General features: G+C 37.1%; 1 protein-coding gene across 1 annotated transcript in view; it reads right to left on the bottom strand.

Annotated features, from left to right (window-relative positions):
• Positions 1 to 17067, bottom strand: part of LNPEP (leucyl/cystinyl aminopeptidase) — an 88675-nt gene that overhangs the window by 37098 nt on the left and 34510 nt on the right. The window contains exons 2-4 of the mRNA XM_008589955.1: positions 9587 to 10427; positions 5942 to 6080; positions 4268 to 4399 (exon numbers count right to left, since the gene is read on the bottom strand). Coding sequence (XP_008588177.1) covers positions 4268 to 4399; positions 5942 to 6080; positions 9587 to 10427 — 1112 coding nt within the window. The remainder of the gene's footprint in view (positions 1 to 4267; positions 4400 to 5941; positions 6081 to 9586; positions 10428 to 17067) is intronic.

The following is a 17067-nucleotide window of genomic DNA, read 5'->3' as shown; positions in this document are numbered from 1 at the left end:
AAAAAAAAAATACAGTGAAACACTCACATTATCAGTGGCACACAATAACTAAAACCAAATAAGGGAACGATAGACTCATGTCTCCCACTGCCCATTCAGTACGAGACACATGCTATGAGGAAAAGATGCTGAGATGCCATCCCACTAGAAACACCACCCATATCCCTAGATTCCTCCTCAAACATACTTCTGCCACACACACCATCTGGCCACTCCCATCACTGTGTGTGAAAGCACCTTCGGTTAGAGGACAAGTCAGGGGAGGAACGAGAAGTGCACATGAAACTAAAATCTAACTGAAGGGTCCACTTACTCCCATTTGTAGAAAACAATGATTAGGAAAAAAGGTAGTTTGGTATTTTCTCTTCCTATTTCTTTTCCTTTTCCTTAAAAGAACATGTGCTATGAGTTCTTAACAGAGAAAAATCATCTGGTCATTATAATGATCATCAAGCTAGTTCTAAGAGCAACAGAAGCAGTAAGAAATAAACAAAGAGAGTAATCTAGCTGAGAAAAGAGTCTTGAACAGCATTCTGGGCTTGGTAAGAGTTCTCTAAACATTGTTAAATCCAAGTCAACTGGCACCTAGGCCTTAAGATTTACAACTTAAAAGTTTTCTTGACAGATCTCTCGCAAAGACCATACTGGAGAATTCTAAAAACACAACTGTAAAAATCTCTGGCCAGCTCTCAGAGAAAAGGGTTCTTTAAAGTTCAGGAATAACAGATTCATTAGGTTTAACTTACCTGTTCCTTAATTTAATAAAAATGAAAACTAGTTAACAATAGCAAAAACAGAATCAAACCTCACCCTCCCAAAAAGGACAATAATAAGGCCTGTGAGATTTATAAAGGCAGGAAATACTGTAATTTTCAATACTAAATTTCCTGAAAAACATCAGCCATTCTAAGCAGATAACTGAACAACAGAAAAACATAAATTCCTGAAAATAAAACAAAATGAAAAAATAGTACCAAGTCTATCTAGAATAACTGATTATATAGGACTTTAGGAAAATGATATATATTGTGTACAATGTCCCAAGCTGATGGAAAGATACTTGAGATAGAAATGTTTTTAGCTGAAAATTTGAAACAAAGTCAGGTTCCTGACTAAATATGAATAAATTAAAATTATAACTTCACACAGATAATATTGATGGAGATTCCATTTGAATGTTGAATGTCAGATGCTGACTAAACATAATTAGATTCTGCTTCTACAAATTAGACTTGTATATGTATGGTAAAAACAAAAGCACGCAGTGGCAAAAAACAAAACAAAAACCTCAAGACAAATAGATAAAGTAGTGTATTTCACAATTGGCCTACAATTTTCTGGGTAATTATGGCATTCCTGAAGGCAGGGAGAGGTTTAAGAAATAAAGAATAAACAGAAATGAGAAAATAAGTGTTTGTTTTTCTTTAGGACTTTGACAATAAAGCAGTCTTTACCACTAAACATGACAATGTGCAATCATCTGTTAACGTTGACATTTTTAGTTGGTGGGTAAGATTGACAGTAAATAAAACTCTACTGCCTTAATCCTGAACCTTGTTAAATCGACCTATTGTCAAATATTACAGAACAGAAACCATCCTGGAGATTACAACATTTTAGCATAATAAAAATCTTTTGTTAGACTCCAAGTTTTGAATTTCTGGTCACCATACCTACATAAGTTGTTTACAACATTTGATATAAGCAGCAGCATATTGTGGTGGACAGTGTAATTTTGACTGTCACTTACTGGCTATATAATCTTAGGTTAATTAACCTCTCTGAGATCCTGTTTCTTCATCAGCAATATGGGGCTGATACCTTCCCCTCATTTAGTTTGTAAAATAAAAATGATTATAAATGAGTGCCTAGGACAGCTGTCAGCACGGAGTTTAACTCCGTGCATGTTACATGCCTCTCCATTTCCCAATAAAAAGGGATGAAATTAATAAAACTATTGTTTATTTGTATAATGTTAATTTTTTCAAAACACATTTAACTACTGGATAGCATTAAAATGAAGATTATTTATATTTATTGACATGCAAGGGACTTCACAATGTATTTACATATAAAAAAAGGAATGTATACTCTGTAAGTAAATATGTGTATTACATATGTGTGCATGTATATGCACACACATGCCAAACACTGAACATTTTCTAAGGATTTTAAAAATGTAATCCTTAAGAGAGCTAACATACGCAATACAGTATTAAAGTTGTGCAAGGTGAGGTTTAGAATGGGTTAGAGAGCAGTCTGCTCAAGGGCTCAGAGCTATGTAAGAGGGATTTCAACCCAGGTAGATTCCAGAGTCTATGTTTAACTATGTTGCTTCCTAATACAGGTAAATCAAAAGAAAAAAAAATAGTCACCTGAAACTCTTCTCTCTCAATCTCTCTCTCTACACAAACACACATGCATATGAGAATGAAGGTATATATGTGAGCAATGAATAATTCAGTTTGGCTAGATGGAAGAATTCACATTGGAGCAATTGGAAATACAGCTGAATTTATAAGGAAGGCCTTATACATATCGGAATGATGAGTTTGAATGTAAACCTATAGGCAGTAAGAAGCCAACATAGCAGATGAAAGAAATAAAGAGAGAGGGATGGATGGAGGGAGGGAGTCAGAGAGGGAGGAAGAAAAAGACAGAGAGAAGAGGAAAGGAGGGAAGAAGGGAGGAAAAGAAAAAGCCAAGATTGCATACATTTTGGGATACAATAAAAAGTGCTGGAGGTTTTATATCAATGAGTGTGATAAGAACTACAACAGAGATGTAACTAAAGCCCTATGAAAGATCAGATAAGAAATGATTAATTTCAGTGGGGGAAGGAAAGAAAATCCTCACAGAGAGGGTGGTATTCAGCTGGTTCTTGAATAAGAAGCAAATTGGACTCGTCTAGATTGGGCCTTCAGCTTTATCAAGGCTGCAGACTCTAAATCAAGGGCTAAAGGGAAGGAAAGAAAATCCTCACAGAGAGGGTGGTATTCAGCTGGTTCTTGAATAAGAAGCAAAGTGGACTCGTCTAGATTGGGCCTTCAGCTTTATCAAGGCTGCAGACTCTAAATCAAGGGCTAAATTTATGGTGTAATACTTCTGAAGTGGAATTAATTGAATTACTTCAGATTTAAACCAGTCTTAATATCCTTTTGAAAGGACTCTGAAAAATTTTCTTTAGACTTGACATAAAGGCTTTCAATCCAAAGGTGAGTAAGCCATATTGAGCACTTACTCAATATGTAGTTCATACTTACCCTCAAACAGATTAATTCTTGAGTAGTATGCCATCCTTTAGTGTAGAGCATAAAGACATACAGTATTATTGCTGATAAACAGCAGGTATGGGGTAGACATGATGATCTTTTCTAATAGAAAAAGTATACCCTTTTAGAATAGCAAAATGTAATACCAAGTATGTTGTGATTAAAATAAAGCCCTTTAGTCTAGAAACGAAATTGAAAATTATTCAAAGGGCAGACAATATTCCTTGGTGGGGATTAAAAATACGAAAACAAATATTAAGAAATTCATCACATTTCTATCATGATGGATAACCATTTTAGCTTAAAAAGAGCTTTTTCTCCTTCTATATTATCAGTGTGTAAAAATATTAGCTTTAAGTCTCTACTATGAAAGTAAAGTATAAAATCCAATCAATCATTTATAGACAGGTACTAATGACAAAGAAAAACACAGAAGCCTAATTAGAACAAAATGATCAATTTTGGCAAAATACAGATAAAATAGACCCTTAAGTTAAACAATTTTACTCATTAAGATAAAGAAATTCAATCAGGAATTGCTTTTAAAAGAAAGTTCATCTAATTTTTACAAACTAGAGCTATCCAGTATGGTAGCCACTAGTCACATGAACACTATTGAACACTTGAAATGTGGCTAGTGAGACTGAGGAAAATTTTAAATTGTATTTAATTTTAATTAATTTAAAACTATGTAGTCGCATAAGGCTAGAAGCCACCATATTGTACAACACAGTGCTAGAAGCTTTAGTATTCATACACTGTATTACCACAATTCTCCTATAAAAGTAAAATCAAAAGAAACTTGAAAATTATTGACTTTCACGTATTAAATTATCAACAATACATAACAGCTAAGCAAAAAAGTAGCATTTTGGTATAAAATGTCAGAGTATAATCTAAAAGCTTGTTTTCTTTGAAAGGCTAGCACATTAAAGCAAGAATTCCTCTTAACCTCTTGTGAAACAGACTCTCAGACAATCACCACTTCAACATACCAGTGTTCCATTTATGTCCTGACTCAGGTTCTTCATCTCCCCCACAATGAAGGCAACCAGGTAAGTGCTCATCTTTACACTCTCGGAAAACTCATCTTGAACAAGTCCATCTTCCATAAGAACTGACGACTTCTACAAGCAAAGGGGAAAAGATGACAATCCCTGTAACTAAAGGAATAAATGACAATGACAAACGAACTGAGGAACTGAAAATTCAAATAGGAAATAAGTAATGAAGATGCTGGCATATTTTTAATCTCTCAGCACAAGTTTCTGGAGAGTGCACCACCCTTAGTCTCAGTATGTTTTACCATCCTTCATCATGAAGACATACTGAGTACAGTGAAAATCCTTAAGGAGTTTTTAGCCTCAAAAATGGCTTTAGATAAATTTAAATTAGAGATAGTGAGTAACAGCGGCTCTTTTCTCTCTTTTAAAACACCACCATAACCAAAATACTTCCTTATGACCTAAGAGTGTTCTACTCTACTGCTACAAATACATCCACAAAAGAAGGAGCTGGGATCCCTCCAAATGATCTGAATGGCTTCATAGAGTGCCATGTTGAGGATGCCCAACAAGGCTTAGTGAGATCAAAGGCAGTATGTCACTAGAGAAGTCTGAAGCAGACACAAGAAAAGGGAATACAGGCAACCTTGCAGGATTTTCTAACTGTGAATTAAGATATGTTCTGGGATACTAGTCAAGCAGGCATCCACCTCTTTTAGAGAAAGATTAAGGTGAAGAGTATGGCTGGGGGAGGAGCTGTTGGAGTACCCACCCTTTTAAGGACAGATCATATTCTCTTCTGCCTACAGGAATTGACTTCATAGCTTTCTGGGTATGACTGCTCCTCTCCCCTAGCCACATGGGTTCCAGGAGGATCCTATTAGACTGCACACAGCCCCTCAGGTGTCTGAGACCCCACAGGTTCTATTTAGCATAAAAACAATTCTGACTAGGTTGCACCTTCACTGCCTCCCATGAAGAGCTAACACCCAAGAAGGAGGCTTATGTTCTTGTTGTCAATCTCCAAATAACAATATTGATTTTTCATTTACCAACAAAATACAAAGAATAATGATGATTCAACACTATCAAATAACATTGCTTAGAACAGCAAATTCACCATGTCTCAGAAAATATCACTCTGCTCTTGTACTAGTTCATAGTATTAATATTTGCAAAACTTTAGTACATAGCACACACTTCACATTTCCTACACAGACATTCCAAGTCCAGCAGGTCTTTCTCTTTCCTCTGATTTTCTAATTGATCCCACATACGTTTTAATTTTTATTTAAGTACTTATTAAAAAACTGTTAATGTAGGGGCCGGCCGGGTGGCGCACTGCTACAGTGTGCCGCTTGGGAGCGTGGTGGCGCTCCCGCCGACGGTTCGGATCCCACATACAGACCGGTTCCCGCTCACTGGCTGAGCGAGGTGTGGGAGCAACACCGAGGGTTGCGATCCCGTTGCCGGTCCTGGTCCGGTACGGGCGCGACACTGAGGGTTGCGATCCGTTGCCGGACACGAAAAAAGACAAAAAAAAAAACAAAAAAACTGTTAATGTATATGATTTTAATTATTTCAAAAGTAGCCGGGCAAAGAGAAATTCAAGTGTTCTTAAAGAGACCCATTCAAAGATTTTACATTTGAGAAACAGAACAGTACCTTAGGCATATTTGATAAAGCAGTGTATTGCTCATCCCTTACAATCCTGATGATAAATGTGGCTTTAAATGCTGGTTCATCAAAACAAGGAAAAGCAGATCTTGCTGCCAGGGGTTCAAATTGAGTTGCTGCAAAGTACCTAAAACAAAAGCAAATTCAATCCAATAATTATTGAGCACCCCTACTATACAAAGCACCCTGACAAGTACTAGGGATACTAAGGTAAATATGGCACAATCCCAGTCATTAAAGGATCTGCAATCAACTGGGAAAGGAAGGGGTTTATACAATGGACAGAAACTTATGTCAGGCTGAAAATCATGTTCTAACAGTGAAAACAAAGCAGTACAGACAAAGAATAAGAAACAAATTCTAACTGGAAGCTGAAGACACCATAAGGAAGCTGGTATAAAATCTGAAGAGGGCCTTAAAAGATGAGGAGTATTTGAAAAAGTAGAGAAGGGAAGAGAGTACATTCTAGAAAGAGTGGATAGCACAAGGAAAGAGAGTACTGCATGTCCAAGGACTGGGACAGCTGGAGTTGTAGCCACAAAGGTAGGCTGCAGCTGGCCACTGAAGTCTTAAAAAGGTTTGTGATGGAATATCAGTAAGAAGGGTGGTCATTAATTGTCACTAATCATCTGTACAGACACCAGCTTCTCAACACCAAACCTCAAATTCACAACTTGCACTTTGATGAAGACTGAAAAAACTAGGTGTTCTGAAGTATTCTGGTTTCCTTTACTTTCTTCGTATATGAATCAAAAAATTTTCCTCCCCCTCCTACAGCACAACAGCAACAGTTGAGAATATAACATGTATAGGGCCGGCCCGGTGGTGCACTGCTACAGTGCGCCGCTTGGAAAGCGCAGCGGCGCTCCCACCGAGGGTTCAGATCCCACATACAGACCGGCCGCTCACTGGCTGAGCGAGGTGCGGGAGCAACACCGAGGGTTGCGATCCATTGCCGGTCACGAAAAAAGACAAAAAGGGGAGGAAAAAAAAAAACACCACACCAAGGGCTGCGATCCCCTTACCGGTCAAGAAAAAGACAAAAAAAAAAAAAAAGAATATAACATGTATAGGGCCGGCCCGGTGGTGCACTGCTACAGTGCGCCGCTTGGAAAGCGCAGCGGCGCTCCCACCGAGGGTTCAGATCCCGCATACAGACCGGCCGCTCACTGGCTGAGCGAGGTGCGGGAGCAACACCGAGGGTTGCGATCCATTGCCGGTCACGAAAAAAGACAAAAAGGGGAGGAAAAAAAAAAACACCACACCAAGGGCTGCGATCCCCTTACCGGTCAAGAAAAAGACAAAAAAAAAAAAAAAAAAGAGTGCAGCTTCTGTAGTCAAAATAACCTTGGGTTTGAGTCTCCCCTCTGCTATCTGGGACCATGAGATGTTGGATGAGTTACTTTATGTGCCTCTGTTTCCTCAGCTGTAAAATGTATATAATATTTATATCCACTTCTTAGTGGGTTTGACAGGATAGAAGACAAAACATATAAAATGTCTGGAAAAGATTCTAGCACTTCAGTTCCCAAGAAATATTAGCTATTATTATCACCAGATTTTAGGAAAGTGCACATGAAATTCAATATGGCAGAAGAGAGCTATGAGAAAAATCAAGGGCCAGATCATGAAAAGTCTTGAACTAAATCTTATTAGAAATGAGAAACTACTGAAGGATCATAAACCAAAAACCAACATGGTCTTCTGAAAAATACAAGTCTAGCAGTAGTGTGGAAGATGGGGGTGGAAGGAGAGGGGAAACTGTGGGTAAGATTATAGGACAGCAGACCTCTTAAGAGAATGCTTCCTAAATTCAAGAAAAAGAGATTAAAGGACAAAAACTAAGTAAATAAATAAACAAAACTCACTACCACCCTACATTTGTTTACTAGTTCTTTTGCATCAGTTTGTTACCTCAAACCTTAAATCTATCATCAACTTCTAATCTTAACTACAAGGTTACTGACTATCTCCACCTCTTAGATCACACACAGGTAAAGTTCCCTTACCACAAGCAGTGTCTATGCAAGGTGTCTGACATTTACTTACACTCTGATTTTCTAATCAACAGGGATATATACCTTAATTGCTTCATCTCCCAGTTTAAATATTTAATTATACCCCAGAAGGGGGAAAAAGTATAAAAATTTCTCTAACAGAACTAAGCACAATTAAAAGCAAAAGACAAAAAAAAAAAAAAAATTGCTTTGAATTACAGTTTTCAGACATCCTGAAAGGTATAAATAATCTTTTAAACTTTCATCTTACATCAAAGTATACAATTACATGGGACATTCATTTTACTGAAACTGGTAGGTTAGTGAACTAACATTTGTTTGTAATAGCAGAGTTTCACAGACTAATTTATTTTAATAGATTTAAAAATACTATTTTGTAATACTCTATTTCTTAATTTTAAGAAACCATATTCCATTTTTCTAGCATTTTCCACAACTCAATCCAACCCAGGGCAAGACTCGACAAGTAGTCACACCAAAAGTCACCTTACTATTCTACACAACATTTATTCCATTATATAGCAAGAGATCCAAGCATTCCAGGGGCAATAATCTGACCAGAAGAGATGGCTAGGGGACTTGTCTAAAAGATCTATTTGCATAGTAAGAACACTGTTTTTATGTATATCCTATATTTCCTAGGGATGATGGAGATTTTATACAAGGAGGTCTAAAGCCAAGTACCCCCAAGCTGCCACTGCAATAAATTTGTGTTCAATGCCAGATCTCATACAAGAATTGAGCCAGAATGCCATTTATCTTAAAAGTATTATGTAAAAGGAAAAAATAAAATTACTTATCTGAATAGAACTACAGATCTTGCTTTGTCTCTTTCCCCATTTAAGAAAGATCAAAAAGTCTCCTTAAGATAGACTTAAAACTCATTTCTAACTATTTCTCTTAATACATCAACATATATTAGCCAAATGGCCAGCATCAGTAATTTACATACTCATTCACAGAGAATGCTCCAACTGCATAAAGCAGATGTATGGGGCAACTAGGGAGCTTAATAATTTTATGTTTGTCCCACTTTTTTTTTTTTTAAAGAAAAAACTAAGTCTCTCCCAGACTTTTTTTTTTATTTCCATCAGAAATCTAAAATAGACTGGCATAAAAAAAAAAAGTAAAGATTAAGGATACTAAAAATGGTATATGTAAGCATACCACACTTCTTTATGTCCTCTTTCTCCATTTCATTATGCACCTCCTAAAAATCCTGCACATTAAGACAGTTGTTAAAGAATAATCCATACTCCTCTTTACTCTGCTTTCCATACTTTGTGAGGTGAGAAAGAACTAGATTCATCTTATAAAATATGAAAAGTCCAAGATAACCGAAGTTTTTGTGATAGAGAATACAACTGATATAATCTTTATCCATCTCCTTCTACCAGCTCACCCCCACACCCACCCCACCATGATATATACTCAAGGCTTTGACTAAGAGAAATAACAGATTCTTCCAAATCAAAATTCTATTATTTTGCACATCACTTCCTAAATTAAAAAGCAAAAAAATTGCATTTAGTGTCTCTGGTGTGGGCAAAAGGATCCATACTGCAGAAGTCATTACAGAGCATAAAACCAGAATCATTTAAAGAGGGCTACATACTTTTTTCCATTACTTTCATCTGTGTAGGAGATGCCATAAAACCCATAGTAAGAACTAGATATATTTGCCGAATATTCTATCTTCAAGGTATAATTGTGCCCTGCTAGAAGGGTTTCAGGGGCAACAATGGCGATTTGTTCATGCAATGGATATTCCAGGAACTCAACTTGTTTTTCTTGGCTTGAAACTGCTGACATAAAGGTCACTCTTGAAATATTATGACCTGTGCTATGAAGAATGATATTCCATGTGGCCTGAAGAGCCTGAACTGAAATTGTCACAGAACCCCTGAATGTCATCAATGTTAGGTTTGGGTGTAGGTTAAGTTCATAGCATAGTGGAATAACGGCAGTGGGAAGCCTGATTTGTGCCCATGGAAACAATTTCCCATTTGTTGCAATAGGCTGAATTAGTCCCATTGATTGGTTTTTTTTATGGCAGCCTTCTTTGGTAAAGGTACATCTGGGTAGTAGGTAAATCACCATGATTACAGAAATGGCAACCACAATGACAAAAGCACAGACCACCATGGTCCTTGCAGAGGGTATTGAACAAGCCCCATCTGGGCTCTGCCTGTAGCCAGTTGTACTGTTCCGAAGGCCTGAGCTTCTGTTCATGAAGGACATGCCCAGCAGCTTTGCAGATGACTCATAATCCTCTTCGTCCTCGTCCATCTCATGCTCACCAAGACCCCGCACCAGCAGTCGGGAACCCCGGGGCTCATATTCCACCTCATCAGGCTCTAGAGGATGTAAACAAGGCTCTTTGGCTAAATCCACCACATCTGGTTCTTCTTCAAACATGCTGTTTTCAATCATATTCCTGGGGAGCTGAAGCCGATCTAAAAAAGCAAAACATAAGGACAAGGCACAAAGTTAGAAAGTTCATAATAAATAGTCTTTTCTTCCAGAAAGACTACATTTAATCCTAGAATTTTTTTTAATCACAAGACTTATTTCCATCTCAGAGCTACTGAATTAAATAAGATGCTCGTGACATTCTTGAGCCATCCATTGAAAACTCAGGCATAAATAAAAGTATATCATAATCATGAAACAAGAAAGCTAAAGGCTCGTATCAAAAAAGGTAGTCAAGATTATATCCTAATTTCCCTAATACACTCGTGCCCAACAAACTGAGCCCCTGCCCTAGGTTTTACAGGGCCCTATTGTGGCCTGCCTCTGGCTATCTATCCCCACAGTGCAATGAGTCAGTAGGGTCAAAGGGATGTGCCCATCTACAGTTCATGCCCCGCTTCTGGGGTCTGGGCACCAGGACCCCAAAATTCCTGCTCAAAAGGCCTGAAACCTACTTCCAGGGCCTTTGTGGTTCTCTTCCCTGAGTGCCATTTTCCCTAACAGTACCACACACTGGTACGCCTATCTTTAGGCTTAAGTGATGGCTAAGCACCAGGATGAGTTATTGTTTTCCCCTGGGAGAGGGATGTTCCTATCCAACAGCAAACTGGAAGAAGCAAATTATATAAGAAATCTCCATGAGCAAGAAGTAGTAAAAAATAATAAGATCAAAAAACTATAAGAATAGGACGAAACGATAATTCAATCTGACTTTTGCACTTCCATAGCATTTAGAAGTACAATATATTCCCCTCTGGAAGAACCACACTATATACTGTGGGTATTAGTGGATTTTGGGGTGGAATAGTGGTGGGAGCTATTACAAACTACAAAGAACCACATCTTCCAATTTGTCCAGAATCACTGAGAAAAAATGACTCAAAAAGGAGAGAGGTAAATAGTCCAACATATATCAGTAATTCCTAAGATTAGATTATGCAATGTTCTTTATTTAAAAATCATAGAATTTTAGTTTTTGAGGGATCTCAAAAGTTATCAAACTGAACCTCCCATTAACCTTTCCCTACAAAACACTTTATATATATCATTTCTAACCCTCACAACAATTCTATAAAATGGCAAGTATTCCACTTCAGACACAAGAAAATGGAAAAACAGAAATGGGTTGCTTAATTTTCATAAAGTCATACAGCTACTTAGTCATAGAACTGATATTGGAGCCCAGGTCTACAATATCTGATTCCTAATTTTAGGATCTTTCCATTATTATATTGCATCCCTCTAACTCAAACTAATTCAGTAAAGGATGAGAGCTTGTACCTAGATTATTTTGCAACTGCCAATGAAATTGCTAAAAGTATTATTTCACCATCAGTAGAGAAAAGCTTACATAAAAATACTTAGTAACTAATTTATCAGAAATGCCATTCATTTTGTGCTAGTCAACAAACACTATCAAAACAGTGGCGACTCATAATCCATGAAAAAAAGTATTGATAGATATTAGGATAAAACCTACAGTTTTGCTACTCATAGTGTGGTCTGCAGACCAGCAGCATCTGTATCATACTGAGCTTGTTAGAAAAGAAGGCTCCCTTCTGTGAATATGAATTTTAACAAATCCTCAGGTGATTTATGTGTACATAAGTTTGAAAAGCACTGGTCTAAGCCTTCTCCATGGTTAGGATGATCCCAGCCAGCATTAATCACACCATTCCTAGATGTGCTCTGGCCATCCCAAACTACTTACTGCTGTGAGAACAAGCCAGTCTGCTATTTCATGCTCTCCTCCACACACCTTTTTCCCTCTTTATTCCCTCTGCCTGGAATGTCATCATTTCTTCTCTTTACCCCAATCTACCTGGTGAACATCTATTATTCTATAACTAAACTTGCTACAATGTAAATTAAGAAAAGTTATCTTCTTTTTGTTTTTCTTTATTACCTTTTAAAAATAAAATTTCTTTTTATTTCACTTCACCTATTTCTGCTTTCAGGAGACCTCAATGAGTTTGCCTTATCCTGCCTCCTCAAACTAGGGGAAATCAGTTTTATTACAGATATCTCATGAAGACTGTACTTCAAGCCTATTTAATAAAATGTTGGTATAATTCTTCAGTAACTATGATTTTAACATAAATTGTAATATAACACATGATTACCCCTTGCACTAATGGGATTTATTCCTACTGAAAGATGGTATCCTAAAGAAACGGAATTTTCTAAAACCTCTTAAATCCACATATACAAGCTATCTATCAGCCAAAAGCTCTGAGCTGAAATGTTTCAATTTTAAATAACATAGGCCCATGTGGTTACAATCTAAGAAAACTGAAGACATTTCTTTTCATCACATACTGTCAACTAGTGTTTCTTGATGTTGTTTGTGGAACAGTGCCAATCCACAAATTTTTTGTTATCCATCTATGACAGGATACACATAGAAAATTAGTATTCAAAAAGTTTTAGAGCAATTTGACAGAGTAATTTTATGACTGTTGAATTTAATATTGTTTATAATGGAGCATATATTGCATGTCTTTTTCATTTCACTTTTCTAATAATTTTTTATATGCTATAAAATTTCTGCAACAGTTTAAAAATTAAAAAAGAAACCATGGTTCTTCAGGTCGTATCATTTGAGAAGCAATCGGTTAGTTAGATGGTCACTATAGTGTCTATCCAGGTAAAGATAAAGTTCTAAACTACGACAAAAGTACATAAGTGAAGAGGAGGGAATAATTACAAGTCATGTTAAACAGGTAGAAGGCACAGGAACTAATGCTTCCTTGGGCTGGATAGGCCAGTAGGGTAGAGAAATAGAGGGAATTCTATGTTGATTCCCTAACACATTCTGGCTTGGATAACTGGAAGGAGAAGAGTAGTTCACTGAGAATGAGAATACAGGTTTTCATATTCTTTTTTGTTTTGGGGGGTTTTTTTGAGGCAAGGAAGGAATGAGAACAAAATTATGAGATGGCATTATGTATGGCATATGATATATTTGATATACCTGTCAGAAAGCCAGGTAGAAGTGTTTGACTAACAGTATATTATAGAGTTCAAGGCCTGATTTTAGATGGAGGTTCAAATCCTAGCTCTTCCACTGATTGCCTCAACTCAAACAGGTTACCTTTATTAACCTCAATTTCACTTTTAAATGTGGAAAACATTACTATAAGATTGCTATAATGATTATGTTATGTGGGTCTAGAGCTCAAAAGAGGGATCTGAGTAGAAGATTCAGATTTCCAAATTACCTGGGTGTACACGATAATTAAAATCATGCAGATGCATGAGACTATAAAAGAGAGACAAGAGTCAGGGAGCACCAGCATTTAAGAGGTAGGTAGAGGAAGAGGGGCAGCAAAGGAGAATAAGAAGGAATGGACTGGAGGCAGGAAAATCAGGAGAGTAGAACCCCAGAAGCCAAAGGAAGGGTTTTATATAGAAGGAAGCGGTCAGCATTAAGTATCTTAGAAAGGTAACTTAAAATGAGGCCTAGAGAGGCCCGGACATTTGGCAACCAGGAAACCAGTAACTTTTATGAGGCACTTTCAATGCAGTAGTGAGAATGGAAGGCTGATTCTAGTGGTCCAAAGAAAGAATGGAAAGTTAACAAGGGAAGCAAGGACTGCAGGCTATTCTTTCAAGGTTTATAGTTGCTTGTTGAGAAAAAACATAGGATCAAACTAAAAGAGAATATGGTGTAGAGAGGAGTTAAATCCTTTTGTTTCCTGTTTGTGTTTAAGATGGGAACAACTTAAACATGTATTTCTGTGTGGAAGGAAAAGTAAAGAAACAAAAAATGTGGAAATGAAGGGGTGGAAGAGGGGGAATGCTGGAGAAACATCCCAGAGGAATAGGGAGAGATTACAAGAACTCCAGCAGAAGGATTAACCTTGAAGGAAGCTAGGCACTTTCTTTCTCTGAGCCTAGAGGACAGGAGGTGAAACCAGAGGATAGTCATGTCCACAAGCATGGAACAGCAGAGGAATGAAGGCCATCTGTCCAAAGCCAAAGGCAATGGTGGGGAAGGCATAGGTGCCTTGAGGAGAATAATAAAAGACAGATGCCATGGGAGAGGACCAGGGAGGGGTGACCCAAGGACAACGTATGGCTGAGAAGTTCAGAAAACCCAGTGGAATTTGCCAGACTGTCAGTCTCCATAAATATCTTTAGCAGTGCTTACCAGCCCAGGTCTAAAAGATGAGAATGTATATTATGTGTATTTTATCAGATAAAAATAAAAAATTAAATTTTTCTAAAAAGTACAGGAAGCAAATGCCGAATCCAGGTTTAAACATATAGGGAGGATGTGGTGAGAAGCCAAGGCCAGCCCAGGTCTAAAAGATGAGAATGTATATTATGTGTATTTTATCAGATAAAAATAAAAAATTAAATTTTTCTAAAAAAAGAACAGGAAGCAAATGCCGAATCCAGGTTTAAACATATAGGGAGGATGTGGTGAGAAGCCAAGGGTACAGTATATAGAGGTTGCTGGCAAGAGAGCAAGTGATTAACTGAGGGGTACAATTTAGAAGACAGGACAAAAAGTAAAGCTACGACAAACAACATGGTGAGCAACTTGAATGAAAAAGAACAGACTTCCATAGGCTTTAATCCCTTTAAATTACCATCACATTTTCTGAAAAATGAAATGAAATGGGATGTTATTTTCAAATCAGCAAGCCACAACAGCTTTAAAAGAATAGGACTATAGTGTTCAATGTCACAGTATGGTGACAATATTTGACAATAATTTATGGTATATTTCAAAATAGCNCAGAAAACCCAGTGGAATTTGCCAGACTGTCAGTCTCCATAAATATCTTTAGCAGTGCTTACCAGCCCAGGTCTAAAAGATGAGAATGTATATTATGTGTATTTTATCAGATAAAAATAAAAAATTAAATTTTTCTAAAAAAAGAACAGGAAGCAAATGCCGAATCCAGGTTTAAACATATAGGGAGGATGTGGTGAGAAGCCAAGGGTACAGTATATAGAGGTTGCTGGCAAGAGAGCAAGTGATTAACTGAGGGGTACAATTTAGAAGACAGGACAAAAAGTAAAGCTACGACAAACAACATGGTGAGCAACTTGAATGAAAAAGAACAGACTTCCATAGGCTTTAATCCCTTTAAATTACCATCACATTTTCTGAAAAATGAAATGAAATGGGATGTTATTTTCAAATCAGCAAGCCACAACAGCTTTAAAAGAATAGGCCTATAGTGTTCAATGTCACAGTATGGTGACAATATTTGACAATAATTTATGGTATATTTCAAAATAGCTAAGAGAGAAGATTTGGAATATTCCCAACAGAAAGAAATGATAAATGTTTGAGGTGATGGATATCTCAATTACCCTGATTTGATCATTACACATTGCATACATGTATCAAAATATTGCAGGTACCACAGAAATATGTACAAAAAAGAGTAGGCCTAATCTAAATAAGTCTTCCTGGTCAGAAAAAAAGGCTTGTTATATTCAAATTAAGCCCTAATAATAAAGCATTATACGTCTTCTGAGGTCCCTATGACATATTTACATAGAGCTAAAAGCTCCAAGTATGAGACAGCGTTTATATGTTCTAGAACGTTTCCAAACAGAAACTTCATTAATTTTCCAAAGTAATGGCTAATTATCAAATAAAGTAACTATTTCCCTAATGAGAATCCTCTTCCATCAGAAAGAGATTTTATTTTAAAGAAGTTTAAACTTAACAGGAAAAGAAAAAGACCAGAATTTAGAACAAAAAAAGGTGTTTTCTGTATAAGTCTAATCATACATAACATTACCCAATCCCACCTAAACGATGCTCAAAGAAAACCTCTTCCTATTAATCTCAGTGCTCATGTTAAGTTACAAGTTCAGGTATATCATTATCTCACCAGAATCTGAAGGGCAGTCATTAACAGAGAACAAGTTTTGAAGACGTATTTAAGTAGTCCCTTTCCCTGACACAGCCTGTTTGCTTTTATCTAAATGTATAAGTAGTGTCATAAAATATAAACACAGAAATTCCTACATGCATTATTACTTCATCCCCAGCATATAATACTTTTTAAATTTTTCAGTTGAGAGGCCCAAGGTCATGATCCTGAATGCAAGATCCACATAAGGTCTTTCTCTCTTCCTGTCCTCCCCACCCCCCACCCACTTTGTCTCCCTTGTGAAGGGAGAAGTGAATGGATGACTAGGGGTGGGAGGCAGGAAGATCAGACAGAAATGATTCCGTCCATGAGCACCATAAGCTCATTTTACTCTAGTTCTAACTAAGAGAGATTAAGATTTACATTTCCCTGTCAAGGTACCCCTAAAGTTCACCTCAACACATAAAAATGCTGTGGGAAACTGCCACTCCCAATATGACAGAGAAATTGGTACCAATTTCTAGTTCTAACTAAGAGAGATTAAGATTTACATTTCCCTGTCAAGGTACCCCTAAAGTTCACCTCAACACATAAAAATGCTGTGGGAAACTGCCACTCCCAATATGACAGAGAAATTGGTACCAGACCATTCCTCCTGTCCTAAACAACTACTAAACTGGACAAAACGATGTGACTGTTTTCACACACTGGATAATAGAGCAAGAATGTGCCCTCCGAGAGAAGAGAGAGAAGAAAAAGGTGAACCCACAATTGCTCTTCA

The sequence above is a fragment of the Galeopterus variegatus genome, unplaced genomic scaffold (genome assembly GCF_000696425.1).
Source record: "Galeopterus variegatus unplaced genomic scaffold, G_variegatus-3.0.2 Scaffold5775, whole genome shotgun sequence".
Lineage (NCBI taxonomy): Eukaryota > Metazoa > Chordata > Mammalia > Dermoptera > Cynocephalidae > Galeopterus > Galeopterus variegatus.
Note: the sequence above shows the minus strand (reverse complement) of the source record. Positions and strands in the feature narration are given on the sequence as shown.